Raw genomic sequence first — 19,144 nt, 5'->3', positions numbered from 1 at the left:
CCACCACAAGACTGTTGTCCAGATGCCCGAGACCCCCTACTTCCCGGCCTTCCTCGTTTTGGCGGTGCCGCTCGCAGCTACTGTCACCTTGGCCATCATTACTGCGCTCCTTCCTCGACGCCAATTCAACTTCCGCGGAAAGCATGTCTTGGTGACTGGTGGAAGCGAAGGTCTAGGCCGTGCCATCGCGCACCAACTCGTGGCGGCCGGTGCTGACGTCACTATTGTGGCCCGTCGCGCCGAGGTCTTGCAAAAGGTCGTGGACGAAGTGGCCACGTCGAACTCCCCAAGCCACGGTCGCATCTTCTTCCAAACTGCGGACGTAACGAGAGAGGAAGCCATTGAGAGAGCCGTCGCCCAGGCGCAAGCCCAAGTCGGTCCCATCGACCTCCTCATTCCGTGTGCAGGAAAGGCTTTGATGGGGTACAGTGCAAAGAACACGATTGGCATTCACCGCAAGGCGATGGACCTCAACTTCTTTGGCACTTTGAACACGGTCAACGCAGTGCTGCCGACGATGCGCCAGCGTCAACAGGGAAAGATCTGCTTTGTCACGACGGGTTGTGCAATGACGAGTTACATCGGGTACTCTGCCTACTCTCCAAGCAAATACGCGGTCCGTGGTCTCGCCGACTGTCTTCGCAATGAGTTGAGTGCGTCGGGCATTTCAATTCACATTGCGTTCCCGGGCGGCATGGACACCCCTGGGTTCGCCGAGGAGCAGTTGTCCAAACCGGCTGAGTGCAAGTCGATCGAGGCGTCGGACACGCTGTACAAGCCCGAGGCGGTCGCGAAATCGATCCTAAAGGACGTCAAGAATGGCACGTACAATATCTACTGCGGCGACTTTGGGATCAACTTGCTCGGCGTCCTCGGTGCTGGCATGTCCCCTCGCAAGAACCCAGCGTTGGACGTGCTGCTGTTTCCGATTGCGTCGATAGCGGCGTGGTTTGTGCGCGGAGACTGGGACAAGGCTGTCAAGACTGGCCACAAGAACGAATAACGTCTCGATCTCCCTACGCAAACGTAGCATGTCGTAACGAGTTCAACTGTTGACCAGTGCGACAATGCAATCTGTGTGCCGTAAGTTAATGGACTGTGCAAGCACTACCACTCACGGCAATCTCGTCCATGTCGTTCCTTCGGTGGCCTGGAAGTTTGAGGGATTCCCGCACCGCAGGGAACCATGCGTGGCCTCAATGCACATGATCCACGCCGCTTGCGCCAAATATACCCGTGTTTTTGCATTGATTGTGCTGAAAAGTCTACCAATTAAACCGAACTTTTTGCTTTGGAGCGCCACTGGTCGCGGCCGGAGCTGACGGTCCTCCTGATGATGGCGCGGACGGTGCTGTTGCGCTGGATGCGCGTACGGTCTTCTGCTTCTTCGTAGGCGCCTAGCCAATGCACGAAACAACGTTTACACGACATGAATAGCGCTCCATCGCAAAACGGGATTCACTTACATCGACGTGGGAAAAGATACCGCCGATCTTGCCGCCGAGCTTCTTTTGTGGAGCCGCAGCCACAAATCGCTTGCCGGCAAACTCGCCCAACGCGTCATGGATGCCGGCAAAGTTGTCCATTTTCCCAATCGAGTCGGCCGCGATCGCGTCGCGTTCGCGCTGGCGTTTGCGGATCTTGTCCTTGCGCGACGTCACGACGCGGACAAAGCGGCTTTCTTCGTACTCGGTCTTCTCGCGCTCTTCCCGAAGCGTTTCCTTGTCGATGGTCTTCCCGCCCGTGTACACCTCCTCTGGCCGCTCGCTGTATTCGTCGCGGATCTCGCTCAGAATCGTGCTCTTCGCCATGCGTTTTCGGTTGCGTTCGTCGCGCTTGGCCTGCTTCTCCGCTTCCTTTTCTTCCTCTTCGTACGGCACCGATGCCAACCGCGGAGCTTTGTAGATGCCCTTCTTGGCCGAGTCGTCATCGTCGCCATCGTCGTCGTCCCCGCCGTCCGCGACGTCGTCATTCTGCATGGCTTCGGGGTTCGGCGCGTAGCTCAATGCGGCATCGACGTCCTTGGAATCGGACACTGCCATCTTGCACAGCTTGTCGACTTGGTACTTCAACTTGCGATCGAACGGTCTTGACGAAAGAGCATCACGCGACTGCCACGCAATTCACGAGAATCTTACCGAATGCGCTCGAGAATAGTGCGATAACGAACGAGCTCTTTGAACACGGAGTGACCTTTGACGGTGTCCGGAGACTCCAACTACTCCACCACATTTCCTTCATTCCATTGCTCGATGGATCACGCAGTATACCTTGTGCAGTGCGTAGTATAACGACAGTTGCGAGTACTGCATCATGGCATGGTTCTTCACTTGGAGTAAACCCATGCCATTCTCCGTGACCAAGTCGGTCTGCATGGACGTCAATTGAGAAATATGGTCGTGGCGATCTCCTGGGAGGTTCATCCGTACCTTGATAGCTTCTTGGAACTCGAGCAGCTTCTCCTTCAGAGATTCGACGTCTGCTGTAAGCTTGTCGATGGATGCCATCTACACATTGCATTCCCATCACTCATGCAGCCTCGTTGCGTCGCGCGTTGGCGGGCACACACCGTGTTGCGTCGGCTTGGGGTGTCGGTAGGAAAGCTGTTGGTGAGGGGGTACGAATGCGTATGATTGGTTGAATTCCATTCTAATTTCCGCCAACCAAAACAGAAGTATAGACCAACCAATCAAACACCGACGAATTGACCACCAGTCATTTTCGACGATTCCTCGTCGGCGCATCAGGTCATTTGGAAATGGTCGAGGAAGCGGACGATGGCTGGATTCGACGACGAACCTGTGATGTTTCAATCCAAGCGTATGTCTGACAACTGGATGACACCTTTGGTGACTGAGGTTACAGCCCTGCATGGTGCATGTTTGTATCCTTGCATGTATGTACGCCCCCCGTTCACGTGATGTTCGAAAACTATCGTCCTGAACCATGGTGTGGATGCAACCTTCAAGACTACGATGATCTGATGAACACGTGCATGTTGTGGTGATGGCGCCCGCGCCATCTCTCTATCTCTTGTATATTTGAAAACCAACGACGATACCACTAAACAACATATACCTCTGATTCCAGTATGAGGAAAAGATTTTCGGGTACCAGCTGAGGTTTTCCACGCGATGCGACATCGACTGTCGAGTCTGTTTCCGTTGCTTGCATCCATCTTTGCTGTCTTTCCCATTCCAGCATGCATCCACGAATAAACATCGCAGAGGGAAGAAGAGTACATTGCAAAATGTTTCAAGGGTCATGTTACTCGTGTGCCCAAACAACATGCCATGCGCGTCGCATCTCCGTGCATTTCCCTTTCACGGATCCGTCCCTTTTGAATCTTCTTCCGCGCTGCATGGGCGTCGGCGCACGGAGAGCGCCGCCAGAGAACCTGTTAATGATATAAAATTGTCCCTGTTGTGCACTTGGAACCATTCGCTCGGTCGCTTTACCAATTCATGGCACGGTAGTGTAATCTATTCTTGTCCGTGGACCCTACCGGGAGCGCAGGCCATGGATTGCGCAAGAGGTTGAGCGTAAATCGGTCGTTTGGTGTTTACCATGTTCGTCGACTGTGAAACTGCCACTTGTTCGAAGCGGTATTGTGGATCTTTGACGGGACTTGACGGACGGCATCACGCAGGCATGGCGGACGATGACCCGTACAACTTTGAGATTCAAATTCCTGGGAACATCAAGACGCCGACGTCGTCCAGGTACCACGACGGAAGCGACGACGACAGTGAAGACAATGATGGCATGTCGACACCGTCGCCACAAAAGCCGTCGAAACGAGCGAAGAAACCACCGGCCAAACCATCTACCGTGCTGTCGACATCCAATGCACTAGACAAAGCCAAGAGCTTCCTGTCAAAGTACTCTACCAAGCAAGCCATTCCCAAGTACGTCTTGATACAAAATGTGCATTGTTCATGTTGGGAGCCATAGAACACGGGTTCACCTCAGCGACGATGACAACAGCGACACGCCGACACCCAAGAAAACACCAGCGTCCAAGAACCGCCCCGTCGAAGGCTCGACAGACGACTTTTCCGACATTGAATCGAAACACGCTCGTCACGACGAATCTGTTGGGGACATCAGTGGGCTCAGTGGCCTTGACGAAAGCACGGACATCCCAGCCGCCGCCAAAGCAAAACCGTCTTCAACCCCGTCAAGCACGCAGAAGGACCTCCCTGTGGACAACCCAATCGTCGCTGGTACTGCGCCAGCGAAAACTCCCCCGTATCTAGTGCACCCAGCAATCGACGACAGCGAAGGCGACCCCCCTGTACCACCAGCCAAGCCACAAAACACAGTACCTCCAACCAAGACGGTGGTTTCCGACAATTTTTCCCTTGGTGCCAAGAAAGCATCTCCAGTCGTCCAAGAGGAAGACTACAGCGACATCGAAGACGAAGTAGAATCGTGGGAAGAGGATTCCAAGCCGACTGTTGCTGCCCTGCCCCCCCAGCCTGCGACACCCACCGTGAGCACAACCACCCCCAAGCCTGTGCAGACACAGTCTTTCAACTACTCGATGGATTTCTCCGACGATGACAAGCCCGCATCTGTCGTTCCAGCCCCACAGGTGTCTCCGCCAAAACCATCAACGTCAAATCCCGAAAGCGGCGACGAGTACATGGACGAATCATTTGCCGAATCTCAATCCCCGACCAAGCCGACTGTTCCGCCACCAGTGGTTGCATCGCGTCCTTTCACCACAGCACCACCACCCGCCGCCATGAAAAAGATTGTCGATGACAAGTACCTGGACGAGTCATTCGCCGACGAACGGCCCCCCACAAAGCCCAACGTGCTCTACGAACACAACCACGCTATTATTGCACACGAAACATCCAGTGAATTCGATGGCGATGAAGCCAATTCCCCGGACGACCTGCTTCAGGCGCCAACGACGGCCTCCGTTGCAGACGCGGTGGTGGCGATTCCAAGCCAGGACATTAAACCAAGCACGTCATCGCCATCAGTACCTCTTGCAATGCAGGTAGTTCCTCAAACGTACCAGTTGTCCTTGCAAGAAAAAGCGGCTCCACCCCACGAGATGCCATCAACGGCTCATGAATTCACCACGATAAACGAGGCCAAGAACGCGATGGACCCCAACTCAACTTCGAAAAGCCACAGAACGGAGCCGTCCAGTTCTCTTCCGACGCCGTCCACGCATGCCAATCTAGGGACCCAGCCATCCACGACCGCACGGCGTCGAGTGGTGATCGTTCGCGAGTACGAGCAAACTCCGCGAGGTCAAGTTGAAATGAAGGACGCGAGCACGCAGTTTACTGGTAACCACGTGCTCATCCAAGCTGACGTGAACCCTCACCAGCCAACGGCCTACGATGGATCGTTGCGTGAGACCCAAAGCGCCCGTCCTGGTACTCCAACATTTCCCGACTCTCCCATTCCATCGCCTCCTCTATCGTCGTCGCTCGAGCCGCCCCCACCGCCTCACCCTGCGTGCGATTCGCGGATGCCCCCAACACAACCCGTTCCGTCGTTCGTCGACGCCAACATGGCCAGTGTCAATACAACGCTCTCTACATCCATGTACAGACAGCAATTGCAACACATTCAAGCGCAGATCCGACGAAAGCGTCTGGAATCGGAACGAGTCATGCGGGAGGCCATGGCATATCGCTACACGTCGATGGATGCGGCGGAAAAGGTACGACGAGAACTGCAGTCAAGTACTTGTCGGAGCGAGTCGTGACATCCCTCTAGTTTGTCGCATTGAATCGGCCGAGAAAGCTGTCGCTGTGGGAAGCTCTGATGGAAGTCGATCCCCTCCTGTCCAAGGAGCAAGCGATGAAGATCGAAGCCATGTCCAAGTCTGCGTGACTTGAATAACGTCGAAACACGGGATTGAGTCTTGTTATGGGCTGACGAAAACCCTTTAGTTGAAGTCGCATGCATCGTACACGCCAGGGATCATCGTGTTCATCTTTTCCGCAATCGCCATGACGATGCCGCTGCGGTACGACGTAATGCCCTTGGACTTGAGCCAATGCCAAAACGCATCGCAATGCGTGCGGCAATCGATGGGTTCGTCCGACCCGTCTTCGTTGCGTTTCAGGAGCATAAACTTGCCCATCAATTGAAACGTGTTGGTGATTTGGTCCGCTGGGTCATCGCCCGCGGCCAGGTTCTTGGCGGCAGCAGGGCCGATACCAGGGACTTCCGTGAGGACTCCGGTTAGCGGGGCGCGCAAGAAATCCGCCAACGTGTCGTCGGCAATGCGGGATTTGGCGGGGTCATAGCCATCGGACGACATGGCGGCGGGGAGAAGAAGGCAAGTGGGCTGTCACAAGCGACAAGAACATGTCGTATCCGAATTATCCGGACGAATTTCATCCTTCTTTAGGTTGTGGCACGGCAGAGAGCACCGCTTCGTCCGAGAGGCCGACCGGCCTGTGTACAGGCTAACACCTGCACCAAGGCAAGGATTTTGTGGGAGAGAGGCTGAGCGCTGTGGAATAATGTGGCATTGTAAGCCTCCTCAAATGCGACGACGAGGTCCAGCGCGTAGGAGGCAACATGGGGGCACAGATTCTCGCACTCGATGACTTTTTGAAAGCACAAGGGTGTTACAAGGTGCCCTTATCGCTTGACCAGGACTCGTTGGCGAGGGAGCGCCACGTCCATGTTGGCGGAGCCGGCGGGATGCGGTGCTGGCTCGTGGCCAGCCCCGGAAACAAATAGCCCTTCCACGGGAAGTCGCGCAGCGCATGTCGTCGTCGCCACCCCCATCACATAAAGAGTGGACACCGCCGGACAGTCGACGATTCGAGGTACTATGCGTTGGCGCCCACCGCGCGCTGGTGATCGCAAAATGTAGCAAACGTCGCTTGTATCACGATTCCCTTGCAATAAATTCAACTGCTAAGTAATAGTGAGGTTGGTTATCGTGTTGACGACAGCACATTTATCCAATTCACCATTTCAAGTTGTATCACATCATGCGCTTGGACGTGGGTAAACGACATTGGTTGGCGATCGTGCAAATGTCCAGCATTCGAAAGCCCCCAACACCCCCGTTGCCAACCAAACGGATCCACCGTCGATTGTTTCGGGCAATCGAACCGACAACACTCTCGCAGGAAGGCCGAGCGATTCGATGGGGTTGTGTGACTGTTTCCGCCAGCTCGGAGTCTTCTCGTCCATCAGTGGCTAGTTGGGGGGGCATATCTCCCGCCACCTCGCCTGCATCACACCGCCCATCGCCGCGGTAGGGCCAATGATGCCGCCCCGATTGCGTCCAGCTGGCGTATGGCCGCCGCAGCTGTCTAATCATATTGGCGTGCCACACCTCACGCGGCCATGTCGTCGTCGTTGTGTATTGCCGCCAAAAATTAAATTACATGCTCATGCTATTGATTCGGGAAATTTTTAAACGAAATATCGTAGTCGGCGACACCTTGGGACTCCAATGTGTCGACGCCGTCTGCGACAAACGCCATTGCTTGTCGTGCTCAGATATGCCCGAGAAGAAATAATCGCCCTGGACCGACTTCATAGACACACGATGGACGATGCGTTCGCGGGGTCTTAGCACACAGCCCACCACGCCAGAAACGCTAATGAACGCCGACATCCATCCACACTCGTCGACCGTCGCATGCACACAACCATTGACGCCGCATCGGTCCCCACATCCTAGACGGCGACTATACACATGATGTCCTGCATCAGCGTCCGTACAACGCACCTGTGTGCAACAAGCCTTCGACACACCAAACCACCTGCCGAGACACGACTTGCACTTGGCATGCCTCTTGCCGAGTAGAGACTTCCGCCGCGCTTGTCAAACACAGCGGTCACATTGTCGCTTACCCGCATTTTCCAAGTTGTCCTTGTGTCGTCCATATCCCCGATTGCGCAACCCTGCCGCCCTCGTCGCGACGCCGCGGCGACCAGCGTGTGAAAATGCCGCTGCCGCGTCTGATTGGCTCGTGTGTTCAACCCAAAGGTGAACCGTGACTTTACGTCGAGTGCTGTGATTGGTGGAAATTCTGGTGGATGTTTTGGAAGCCCGCGGATCCAGCGCCAGTTTGGAATACACGACGCACCCCACAGCAGGTACATCTTGGCGCGCGCGACTACGACGATCGACGGACGACATGACCTTGACGCAAGAACAACAACAGGACTGCGTGCACAAGATCAGTACAGTGCGCATGTTTGCGTATTGCAATGAACGAGCCTTACGTAAATTGTGTGCGCGTGCAGTCGCGGAAACGCACCCAAAAGGCAGCGTGTTGTTTCATCAAGGATCGCCGCAAACGAAATTGATTGTTGTCGCCCGAGGCACAGTTGCGGAGATGAAAGATATCAACGGACAAGTCCACTCGTGGGGCGAAGTCACACCCGGTATGGCGTTGGGAAGCAACCATGCCCTGCGCGAAGACGCCGCGGCCGCAACGGCCAAGTGTGTCACCCCTGTTCTTGGGTATTCGTTGACCTCGCAATCGCTGTCTCAACTCCTCACCGATCCTGAAATTGCTACAGACGTCATGTACTCGCTCAACAGAGAAGTCCGCCGCCACATAAATCTTCTCAACACTCCCTTGCTTGAACAACATGCAAAACCCACCCCCATCTTTGCCACTTCCGTTGCCGCAAGTGTGGAATCCTTCTACCGCAGTGCACTGAACTCGTTCTTGAACGCCAGACTGACGGGACAAGCTCCGGCAACGTTGTTTCCGAACATGGGCGTGCAAATTCCAACTCGTGTCGCTTATATCAATGGATTCAAGGGCATTCGACATTACCTCGAAAAGAACATTGACGACGAAACGTACGAAAACCCAGGTTACATTCGCGTCGCCAAAGCTGTTGCACCTGGTATCATCATGACGCCTGTGAGCAGTATGCTGGAAGCATGCAATGCTGGTCACATGAACCCCGAGCCATTGGCGACGCGATGGATCCGGGGGTGGGCTCCCCGTGCCGTGCGTGAAATCATCTTTGGTGTGGGTCTCAATCAATTGTCCGACTACTGCGAAGAGCGCATTCCTCTGGACGACTCGCAACCCATATTGAAGAACGCTCTGGGGAGTATGGTCGCCGGTGTGTTCGCTGGGTACTTCTCGCACGTGCCGCACAACTTGTCTACGCTCAAGTTGATGAACCCGCAAAAGACGTATGGCCGTCACATGAACGATCTCATTGAGCACGCGAATGCCCGTGTGCCCGCCAACATTACGTCTCCTCAAGCACGACGACTGGTTGCCACCACTTTAGCCTTCGTCTTCCCCAAGGGACTCAGCATTCGAACGACGCAAATCGTCGGGTCGTTCATCATCCTCAACGGCACAATCAACTCGCTCAAGGACTTGGACGTTTATAACATTCCCACGACTGTGTCGTCTGTCCTGACCCGGTGAAGACATCTCGTCGACGGAATCCAGTGCCCCACGGTAGCAGTGTGTGAATTTAACAACCTTGACTTATAGAAACTAGCCATGGCCAAGCGCACTTCGCCCGATAGTCATATCGTGGCGGTGTTGAAGCCGCGACAGCTTACACACGCGGACAGGGGCCGAATGATCGATGTACCATCATGAAACGTGCTCTCGTCCATTCGTTTTCGACATGGTGGCCACCACGCGATCGTTGTCAAATTCACTCACTTGTTTCTTATCGGACGTTTGGTGCACCATGTCAATACCTCATGCACTCGACCGCTTCCTCTTTCCATCCAATCTCTACATCGTCAGCGACGCTTGCATGTCTTCCTTGGCTTCGTCCTCATGGAACGGATGACTCGGACGGTCGTGATACTATGTGCACATGAGCCAACACCTGTCAGGTCGAGATCATGTCACCTTTTGCAGCCAGTAGTACTCGCTCGACTGCGGACCGTTCAGCGCCATGTGAATCGCATGCGACTGCATGAGTTGCTGCGACTGCGACAACTGCCCCCCACCAAATGCCGTGCTATGAAACATACTGTCACCCATCATCATGGTTCTGGACAGCAGTGCGTCCGGGCCACCGAGTGTGTCGCCGAGGCGGAGCGATTTTTCCAGCTCTTGGCCGCGGAATCGAGTGATTTCGTTCACGAGGTCCTCGCCTTCCTGCGGTCCATGCCATGACGGATGGTGGCGCTTAAAGTTCATAAATGAACTCTCCATCTTGGCTTCTCCGCCGTCCGCCTTGAAGTCAAACTCGGCAAACCGGCACACCGCGCCGACGTCGGGCACCGTCACCGTGTGGTCCTCGATAAACCGGACGATTTCGGGTGCGGCGTCGGGGAGGGACACGCACAGCACAAACGGCGTCAGCAGCACAATCAGGCATTCCTCCAGGAACAGCACCGTCTTGTACGGAAAAAGGGCGAGCAACGCGTCCCGCGTCGCAAACGTGTGGCATTGTCTACAACCTACAAGTCAGCCAGGCGAGAGGGAGTTCCGTACCCCTTCCACGCCGACGGAAAGTGGTGGGTTTCCGCCGCGAGTCGCGTCATCGCGTCTTCGCACGACTCGGTGGCGAGGAAGCGCGACGGCGACTGGAAGCTCCGGGCGAGCGCAAACACACCGCTCGCGATCGTAAAGTACCAAATCAACTGGCGACTGCCAACTTCGACCTCGAGCACAATCGACTCTTCGACCAGACTCATGAAGATGAGCACCGCCATGATCGACCCCGCAAAGAACGCGACCCCGCTCGCAACGATCGACACCAGCCCCGACGGAAATAGCGCCAGGTATGCTTCCGCCAGCGGCGCGGCCTTTTCGATGCGCGCGTCAAACACGTGAGGGAGTTCATTGTACTCGCGGAACGTCCACATTGCGAGCGGACTCCACCGACGCGAGCTCAAGTACGACGCTCGATTCACCGACCATTCTTGGGCACCGAGGAGGAAAAATTGAATCGCGCGAAAGAGGAGGAGAAATGGCGTCAGGAGCAAGTTGACCATCCCGACCGCCATCAACCGCTTCTTTAGGTCGTCTGCCGAGAGCGCGCGCAAGCTACCGCCAGCAATCGGGTCGAACATCGGGTCCAAGATGCACAGCTGCAGGTTGAATTCCATGTTGCGGCTAAAGACGGCGTGCGACGACAGCGGCAACCATGATGGGACGGGCAGCGCCGTATGGAAGACTGGAGCGTTCATGAATGCAATCATAAAGTTGTCTTTCCGCATGATGCGGCGGGCCATGGCGAGGGGCGTGCCCAATTGCGTCGGGTCGATTTGGAGCTGGTACGACGATTGAAATGGCGTGGGCTTGAGCGGCTTGGACTGGTCGGCGGACGGCGGAAGGAGCGCGACAACGCGGTCGACCACTTCGTTCCACGTTATCGTTTGGATATGCCGCGCGTCGATACGAAGTTTTTCCACCACGAACCCGTGCATGTCGTACGCGTCGCGAGCGTTCGAGATAAACGCGACGACTCGCGTGATCCAGAATGCAAAGAAGATCAAAAAGTAAAAGAGCACGACGGTCGACGTCCAGTGGCCCTCAAATTGCCACGTGACAAAGTCCGACAATGGACGCTTGCACCCGTTGGGACTCGACGGACACGTCGCAAGTTCGCGCCATTGAATGCAACCCATCAAGAACGACGACATGCACACGGTGAAGAGTAAGTTGAGTAGCTGCACACCCTCCTTCCCAATGTAGCAAGACATCCCGTTGTGGTAGTAGTAGTTGTACAGCGCAATCAAAAACGCATCCACGTTCTCGACATGGCCAAACTCGTCAGGGACGTGGCGGCCGCGAGAGGTGAGCAGCCAGTTGTTCTTGACGTCGGCCAACGATGGGAGCTTCAGGTGTCGACGTACGTCGACGCTCGTATGAGATGCAGGAGTTGTGGAGTGAGGAGACGAAAAATTTCGGCGGACGGGATGGGTGTTGGGACTTCTGTTGGCGCCTCCGTGGCTTCCTCGCGCACTTGTGCTGTGGAACTGAGGTGACGCCGTAGGAGGGCGAATGTTGCTCGTCAGTTGCGCCAATTGCGATCGAAACTTAAACGCACTCGATGGAGACTCTCGAGTGCGGTCCTGAGGAGGATGGCTGTGCAACTCGGCCCACAACGCTTCCGCATCTTCTGCAGACCGCGAACGTTGATTCTTCAGTGCAGTTGCATCGCTCTCGGCGTTGTGCTCCTCCAGCAACGGTTGGTACGACGCGTTGGGGTCATAGACATCATGTCGATGGACATCGGCCTTCTCGAGTTCATCCAGCAGCGAGTCGTTCATGCTAGTGGGGCTGCGCTCGATCGAGGGCGTTTCACAACTGTTTTCTCCTGGGAAGATGCAGAAACATCCTCTCGATTACTCCACTTTGGGTAGGGGGGCCCCACATATTTTAAAAACGTCGACCCGTCGCCGATAAATTCCTTTATACGTGCATGACAGTATACTCATTAAATTTTGAATGACCCCCCCCACGGCGAAGGCGGCGGCGCATTCAATATCCATCATACATTGCCGCATGCGCCGCGAAGGAGCCCGCTGTCCTCCTGGCCCCTGGACCTCAGGGGTGTAAGACCGCTATGATGGCGTCCACGACGACGCATATTACGTGCAGGAGCCCATCCTCACGTGAGGTACCATCATCAGCTTGACCACAACGGTTTGTGTGGTACCATTGCAAGCACGTCGAAGGACGTTGGGACTGTTGCCTCTGACACTTGGGGTTGCTCGACTACTTTTCCAACCGTAGCGATCAGAAGGGCAAATCCTTCCTACGCGCAACTCGTACCTTGAGTAACTCGATGCAGCCTCGACAGAGGTCACACTTGAGACGCCAGGCATTCCTGCCCCAGGATGAATAGGCTCTTTCTTGGTGGCAGCAAGCGCGGTTGTTGGAAGCAAGTTGTTGTTCACGAATCAACCAATCATATCTCAGAATGAAATGAAGCAACCAATCACATAAACATGAAAAAACTTTCAACCAATCAGATGGAAGGATTAGGTGCGCCGAGTGCGGCACTCGATTGCTACCTAGTGCCATGGTGGTGGCACAGACCACGGGATCGGTGCCCGGCTGCCGTGTCTGCGACCAAGCGTGCGATGCCTTAGGTTATGATGTTTTATGCTCCTATTGCAGCCGCTATGTGCATGCCGATTGCGCTGACGTCCAGGAAGAGGAGGCCCTTCGGATCTGCCAATATGCATGCCCCGACTGCACGGCGAAAGGCCGGGGACGTACATGTACGTCGGTGCTTCTCCACGCCCAGTATCTCCATTTCTCATAGTAACGTACGCATTTCCATCTCACGCTTGGACTTAGACATCGACCCTCCATCCCAAGTGCTCGTACTGCCAGGAATGAACGCGATGGATTCAGCAGCATGGTATGCAGCAGTGGTCGAGCACGGCAACTCCCTCGACGATTTCCGACTGTTCTTGCGCAATGCAACGTTTCCAAACGTGGCCATCCGACATGCCGCTCCAGAGGTGCCCAGCCCATCATGAGGACGAAGCACACTGATCGAAGCGCATTCCTGGTAGGCCATCATGTCGGCGATGGTGCAATGCAACGGATTCCGCGATCCCATTTTCGTGCAAGGAAAGATCCCCGGTATGGTCATTCCCGACGACCCCATCACGCCGAAAGATATTCCATCTCTTGTGGGTACGACATTCGCTTTCCATGCATTCCCACTTGCATTCTTCTGTCGGTCGTCCAGCCGATGGCAGTTTACCAGTTCGCGTCGGCCACTCCAACACCTCCACGCTACAGCCATGCAATCAAGACGACTTGGAGCTCGTCTGCCGCGACAATCGGTTCCGGCGGTCGCTGGTGGAATTCCCGATCGCGGACACACCGTTGGAGCGCCAATTCAAGGCTCCACCAAGTACGGATGGCCAGGTCTTTGGTTCGGCAGTCGTGTATCAAACATGGGTTGTAGTGGTGCGAGACATTGACTGGTTCCATCAACTCAACCCGACGGGCCTTCTCAACCCCAACACGTTTGCGTGCATTCAAGGCATGGCGTCGTACCGCGACTTTCGCATGAGTCCATGGGGCACGTCGTCGTGGATCTCGATCGGCCGTGGCCTTTCACTGACTGTGTTCCTGATCCCTCCATCGCCGGACAACCTGGCACACTTTGCCGGAAATGAAAAGCACCACGCGTCGCGGTTCACGCTTCTATTTCTGGGGAACGGCATGCACGGATGCCACCGCGTCGAGATGCGCCCGAACGATACACTCTTCATCCCGCCAGGGTGGATGTGGGCTTCCAACGTCCTCCACGACGATACATCCTCCGCGACGTGCGTCATTTTCTCCGGATTCTTCCTGCATGGGTTTACCCTGCCAGCGCAACTTCACCTCTTGCAGTACCACCAATTGCTGGCGACGCACACAGGTACGACATGCAGCACGGCGCAACCACGTCGAGCCCTTTTTTGCAATCTAGAGTATGCCACCGACTGGCCGCTTGTGGCGACCGTCGCAGAGTTCTCCGATCAAGCCATCGACACCCTTGGCCACGTGCTCAAGTTTTGGATTTGGCCGGCCATGTACATGTACTCGCGTCGAGTCAAGAAGCAGCGGTCCATGTCGCCGTGGGAAAACTGCGGCCTGTTCCAAGCGATCGCGCAACTTCGAGACATGACAGCTGCGTCGGTGGGCACGGCGCCGCCACTGGAGGGCGCGTCGTGTGGATGGTTCACTGGTCTCACAGCGGCCACGGTTGGGCCGATCCTAGATGCCCTCGAGGCCGACTTGCGTTTGAAACAGGTTGGTTGCCGCCCTCCCCCTTGCATCTTTTCAACGCGCGCATGCGATTCGCACGGTAGAGCTCTTCCTCTCGACGGCCACAAGAGCCCACGACAAGCGCGACGACTTTCGCGGCCAAGGCACAAACACCGCCGCCACACCCTCCCCGTCTGTCCCAACAAGCAGCGGCACAGTTCTTGAATGCATTTGTTGCTGACAGCACCACGTCCAGAGCGTCGGTGGCTCTTTCCACCAGTCGGTCGGACTCGTCACTGTCGCCTCGTTCTCGGAATCGTCGTGGGGTCGCGATATCCAGCAACTCGTTTCTCACCCCACCAAGGGGGCAGCGTGCCGCGGCGTGCGCAAAATGCCAAGACAAGCAATGCAAATGTAATCCAATGCGTCGCGGCGACGGCGGCGATGACGATGACGCGGTGTGTAAGATCTCCTGCCAAGAGTGCAAGAAGCCCGCGTGTACGTGCTCGACGCAGAAAACCCAAAAGTCCAAGGCACCCCACACCACGACGGCCACATTGAAAGGTCCCAACACGCCGTCCACCATGCGCACTTCGTCCTCGCGGCAGCCGACGGATTCCGCCGCGGCGCCTCCCCCTGACTTTGACGAGTGGATGGCGTCACTCCCACTTCGTCTGCCAACAAAACTACGGTCCCGGTCAGCTTCGTCCCACAAATCAAGCGAGTCCGTGGCACCCATCCAGAGGAAGAAAGCACCTCGTGCCCTGCCGCTTCCCATGCCCCCCGATGACTTGGACTTGTGGGAAACATCGCAGCCCGTCGAGCTCCCACCCAAACCCACCACGCGCCATTCATCAGCGACGCCTCCAACCCATGCGACACGAACCTCGTCCAGGTTTTTTGCCGCGAAAACGCCGTCCCCTCTTCCCAAATCCACCGCCAGGGCAAGTCCGCCAATTGTCGAGATAGACGACGACGACGGTTGGTTTGATACGACCGAGCCGATTCCAGTCCTTCCTCCAAAGACGCCCCACAACGCGTCGTCGCGCCGATCGGATGCTGCCATGCCGATAGACAGCAGCTCGTCGGAGCAAGACGACGACCAGCCCAGGTCCACTCCAACAACGTTGTCGACATGTGCCTGTCCTGCATCGTTTCAGCGATGTACGAGTTGCTTCAACTGCATCAAGTTCGACTGCACGTGCCCCGCCCAATGCGGCTGCAGCCTTCCCAAATGTCCAGTGTGCCAGAACTGCTTTGCCACGCATTGCTCGTGCGGCCCAGCCTCCCATACGACGACGGCGTTGACATTGCTCGCTCGACGGGATAACGAATTGCGATTCATCCAAGCAGTCCAAGATCGAACCGTCAAGCTGTTCAACCGATCGCGACACGATGTCCACGAAACCCTCCGCGCCCTCAACTTCGACCCGCACGAGTACGACGTCCACGCCGTCGACGAGATCCCTCGCCCATGTCTGATGGAACGAACGCATGTAGGGGCGATTTTGAGTATCTGTTGTCGCTGCCTGTGTCAAGATTCATGCAAGCTGCGCCTCCACATCGTCAACACTACACCAAGGGTTCGATTGCACGCAGCACCGGCAAGAGCACTGGTCGGAAACGCTCTCACGACGTTGTGGAGAGGACGCCACCCGAACGACCGGACCGCACGCGACCTCGATCTTGACCATGATAAACATCACTTAAGCCCCTATAACGCCCGCGCATACGTATGCGAGGCGGCTCCTCAATTAACGTCGCCAACCACCCGCACCGCACGTCGTCGTTCGCGGCAATTTCGTTGCCCATGTGGTGTCCATTCGTCCAGATGGCTTCGCCCTCTCGAGCAGCCAATCAGGAGAGACCACCCTTCGCGGCTTGTGATTGGTTGAAACAATACTTCGGCCGAAATCCCATTTTTGAACCTGATCGACGGGGGATGAGCGTGAAGAGGAAAGACGCCCCCGACGAGGGGGGTGCCACGATCGCCGCCGCACCCGAGACGTCTGCGGTGAATTGGCGCAAGTACTTAACTGAAACGAATCTCCTCATCTCAGCTGACGCCACCGCGTCGAGGATGGTGGGCTCGGGTTCGTTCGTCCACGCCTTGCTTGCCCCAGACGTTCCGATGAAAGGCCCCCAGCCCTTCAAAACCATGCCGGACGTCTCGGACTCGGTCGGTCGCCTCCGCGTCCTCCCAGACACCCTTTACCAAAAACCATGCAAATGCCACAAGAAGAAATGCCCCACGTGTCTGAGCTGCATGGAACGCCACTGCACCTGCAAAAAGAGTGGCAGGACAAAGCGGGCGAAAACTGCGACGTTCGACGACGAACCGACCAAAGAAGAAGAGCCTACAGGTGCATCAGTCGCAGTGAAGGACGAAGCAGTCACCGGTAAGCCCCGAAAGCGCACCTCCACGAAGCGCCTCGCGCCATCTTCGATCCGCGGTTGCACGTGTCATCGCAAGAAGTGCGAAACCTGTCGCAACTGCCTCACTCGTCATTGCAAGTGTGACGGAAGAAATGCCGAAGCATCGGACGGCGGTGAAGACGTCGACGAGCACGAAGACGAGCAGCCAGACACGACTCGGGCTGGAGACGACACGGAACAAGTGCGACTGCCGCCTCCGAGCGTCGCCAAAAAACGCAAAGCGTGTGCGTGCCACCGCAAGAAGTGCGAGATTTGTCAAAACTGTATCGCCCGCCACTGCGACTGCCCGCCCGCCGAATCGGACGGGTGTTCGTGCGAAGGGGAGCCCAAGTGCGCCGACTGCGACCATTGCGTCAAGACGCATTGCCTCTGTGCCATGGAACAGCTCAACACCAAGCTCATGAACCAAGTGCTGTTTATCAACGCGCTTGCGGACGGCAAGATCAAGCTCGGGCGGCGGGATCGCAAGGACGTTGTCAAGGATTTGCGACAGCGCGGGTTTGACCATTTCGAGAACGAGTACGTTGCGTTGCCGTCGACAACAAGCTTAACGCTGGCACCGTAGGCGAGAATTTGATTACCTCTTGACCCTTCCACTGTCTGCCCTATTAAAGCCAGACATGGACACGCTCCAAGAGCAAGCGGACACTAGCCAAGAAGATTTCGTCGCCGCCAGCGCCATTCGCGCTCAAGAGCGAGGTTTGATGTGGAGTCGACTTCCTCGAGTAACGTTTGTGTATCATAGCGAACGAGACCAAGCCAGACGGCACGGCTGTTAACGAAGGAGCAATGCCAGAACCCGCCGTGCTCTAAAGTAGTCTCGACAACCCGCTATGGCTGTGCCTACATCATGCGAAGTGTGCACGAGAATGGATTAAATATATATGTATTTGCATGTTTTCTCACTATATAGTTTTTTATCTGGGATGTTTTTTTTCATGACACCTCCAGTTTTGTCGTCAATTCATTCTCTACGTTGTTGTCCATCTCGTCCGGTTTTGGCAATGACGTAAAATCCTCCATCGTCCCAGGAACTCCACAGAGCCCCAATGATTGCCCGAAGTTTCACGAGCCCCCACGCGACTGCTGTCCGCCAACGGCATTATGCAGACGTGGTCGACGATCTTCCTGAATTGAAAAACTTGTGATGACACCGATAATCACATTTAGTGTGGATTGGAGTATAGTGTGGATTCTGAATTAGTGTTGGTCGATGGAGTAACTGTGTGGAGAGGGCACCATGTCTGCTGATTCAGAATTAGTGTGGTCCACACTAATACCTGTGATACTCCAATGTTACTCGAGTTAAAAGCTCGAATTGGGCTGCTGCAGGAACGCGATTTCTTCGGGAGTGCTTTCGCGGCCGAGTATGGCGTTCCGGTGGGGGTATCGACCAAAGCGATCAATGATGACTTTGTGATCCAGCTCGAACTTGGCAAAGTTGGTCAGGGTGGCATGCAAGGCAGGGTTCGCGACGCTTTCCGCCACCAGGTCGTTGTACACTCGCTGTGCTACATCATGGACGTGCGCCTCTTCGCTATGCATGAGTGGCATAAAGAAAAATCCCTGTGCCAAGGCGTGAAGCTGTTTGATTTGACGCATCGCACTAGGGGAATCGACGGTGTCCATCACAAACTTTTGCGTGACGCGATCCCCGCTGAATGCATCGGGCTGGTCACGATAGATATTTCGTGTGAATTGATCCAAGCACAACACGGTCGCAACCTTGACGTCGGCCTGGCTTTCATGCAATAGTGGAAGGAGGGCAGAGGAATCAGCATCGAGAATGTCGGATACCAAGGCACCAAATGCATCCCGAATCCTTTCGTCGATTGCAGCCTCTTTCATGAACCACATCTGCCGCATCTGGATGTTGAGTGGATAGGCGGTACCGAACCAGAACTGCAGGATGGAAGTCGCCTGGCTTTGAATCCGCGCATGGACGGCGGCGGCAGCCATGGGATTGCGGTGTCCACAGCTCGGGATAATTCGAAAACCCAACCAAAAACTGTGGGAATTAATATTCCTCTATA

General features: G+C 55.7%; 10 protein-coding genes across 12 annotated transcripts; 5 read left to right on the top strand and 5 right to left on the bottom strand.

The window, feature by feature from the left end:
- Positions 1–1,297, top strand: H310_02227 (hypothetical protein). Its single transcript, XM_008865669.1, has one exon. It carries the CDS (start codon positions 23–25, stop codon positions 1,001–1,003), a length of 981 nt encoding a protein of 326 aa, XP_008863891.1. The 5' UTR covers positions 1–22; the 3' UTR covers positions 1,004–1,297.
- Positions 1,178–2,614, bottom strand: H310_02226 (hypothetical protein). The gene is made up of 6 exons (XM_008865668.1): positions 2,570–2,614; positions 2,430–2,507; positions 2,271–2,369; positions 2,139–2,218; positions 1,467–2,088; positions 1,178–1,397 (listed from the first exon to the last, which is right to left on the bottom strand). The coding sequence occupies exons 2-6, from the start codon at positions 2,505–2,507 to the stop codon at positions 1,266–1,268; spliced, it is 1,011 nt and encodes a 336-aa protein (XP_008863890.1). The 5' UTR covers positions 2,570–2,614; the 3' UTR covers positions 1,178–1,265.
- A 152-nt stretch (positions 2,615–2,766) lies between these two features.
- Positions 2,767–3,307, bottom strand: H310_02225 (hypothetical protein). The gene has a single exon (XM_008865667.1). The coding sequence runs from the start codon at positions 3,242–3,244 to the stop codon at positions 2,810–2,812; it is 435 nt and encodes a 144-aa protein (XP_008863889.1). The 5' UTR covers positions 3,245–3,307; the 3' UTR covers positions 2,767–2,809.
- A 281-nt stretch (positions 3,308–3,588) lies between these two features.
- H310_02223 (hypothetical protein) lies at positions 3,589–6,356 on the top strand. Its single transcript, XM_008865665.1, has 3 exons — positions 3,589–3,908; positions 3,955–5,692; positions 5,749–6,356. The coding sequence occupies exons 1-3, from the start codon at positions 3,652–3,654 to the stop codon at positions 5,863–5,865; spliced, it is 2,112 nt and encodes a 703-aa protein (XP_008863887.1). The 5' UTR covers positions 3,589–3,651; the 3' UTR covers positions 5,866–6,356.
- H310_02224 (hypothetical protein) lies at positions 5,698–6,335 on the bottom strand. Its single transcript, XM_008865666.1, has one exon. The coding sequence runs from the start codon at positions 6,296–6,298 to the stop codon at positions 5,921–5,923; it is 378 nt and encodes a 125-aa protein (XP_008863888.1). The 5' UTR covers positions 6,299–6,335; the 3' UTR covers positions 5,698–5,920.
- A 1,673-nt stretch (positions 6,357–8,029) lies between the features above and the next one.
- Positions 8,030–12,273, bottom strand: H310_02221 (hypothetical protein). The gene is made up of 3 exons (XM_008865663.1): positions 10,443–12,273; positions 9,852–10,401; positions 8,030–9,806 (listed from the first exon to the last, which is right to left on the bottom strand). Exons 1-3 carry the CDS (start codon positions 12,224–12,226, stop codon positions 9,732–9,734), a joined length of 2,409 nt encoding a protein of 802 aa, XP_008863885.1. The 5' UTR covers positions 12,227–12,273; the 3' UTR covers positions 8,030–9,731.
- Positions 8,083–9,821, top strand: H310_02222 (hypothetical protein). The gene has a single exon (XM_008865664.1). It carries the CDS (start codon positions 8,145–8,147, stop codon positions 9,408–9,410), a length of 1,266 nt encoding a protein of 421 aa, XP_008863886.1. The 5' UTR covers positions 8,083–8,144; the 3' UTR covers positions 9,411–9,821.
- A 708-nt stretch (positions 12,274–12,981) lies between the features above and the next one.
- On the top strand, positions 12,982–16,471 carry H310_02220 (the record flags this gene model as incomplete). Of its 2 annotated transcripts, XM_008865661.1 has the most annotated exons (9): positions 12,982–13,037; positions 13,080–13,183; positions 13,263–13,429; positions 13,484–13,607; positions 13,663–13,830; positions 13,885–14,346; positions 14,398–14,720; positions 14,780–16,113; positions 16,176–16,471. In XM_008865661.1, 9 exons carry the CDS (start codon positions 12,982–12,984, stop codon positions 16,363–16,365), a joined length of 2,928 nt encoding a protein of 975 aa, XP_008863883.1. In that variant the 3' UTR covers positions 16,366–16,471. The 2 variants fall into 2 exon arrangements, with proteins under 2 accessions (XP_008863883.1, XP_008863884.1); XM_008865662.1 differs by lacking the exons at positions 12,982–13,037; positions 13,080–13,183; positions 13,263–13,429; positions 13,484–13,607 and having other exon boundaries at positions 13,620–13,830.
- A 131-nt stretch (positions 16,472–16,602) lies between these two features.
- On the top strand, positions 16,603–18,072 carry H310_02219. Of its 2 annotated transcripts, XM_008865659.1 has the most exons (3): positions 16,603–17,630; positions 17,677–17,810; positions 17,857–18,072. In XM_008865659.1, the coding sequence occupies exons 1-3, from the start codon at positions 16,618–16,620 to the stop codon at positions 17,922–17,924; spliced, it is 1,215 nt and encodes a 404-aa protein (XP_008863881.1). In that variant the 5' UTR covers positions 16,603–16,617; the 3' UTR covers positions 17,925–18,072. The 2 variants fall into 2 exon arrangements, with proteins under 2 accessions (XP_008863881.1, XP_008863882.1); XM_008865660.1 differs by having other exon boundaries at positions 16,603–17,810.
- Positions 18,073–18,352: 280 nt separating this feature from the next.
- On the bottom strand, positions 18,353–19,102 carry H310_02218 (hypothetical protein). Its single transcript, XM_008865658.1, has one exon. The coding sequence runs from the start codon at positions 19,068–19,070 to the stop codon at positions 18,417–18,419; it is 654 nt and encodes a 217-aa protein (XP_008863880.1). The 5' UTR covers positions 19,071–19,102; the 3' UTR covers positions 18,353–18,416.
- Positions 19,103–19,144: the final 42 nt, after the last annotated feature.

This window comes from Aphanomyces invadans (assembly GCF_000520115.1).
Source record: "Aphanomyces invadans strain NJM9701 unplaced genomic scaffold supercont1.3, whole genome shotgun sequence".
Lineage (NCBI taxonomy): Eukaryota > Oomycota > Saprolegniomycetes > Saprolegniales > Verrucalvaceae > Aphanomyces > Aphanomyces invadans.
The sequence above is the reverse complement of the archived record's forward strand: the minus strand, read 5'-3'. Positions and strand labels throughout refer to the sequence as shown.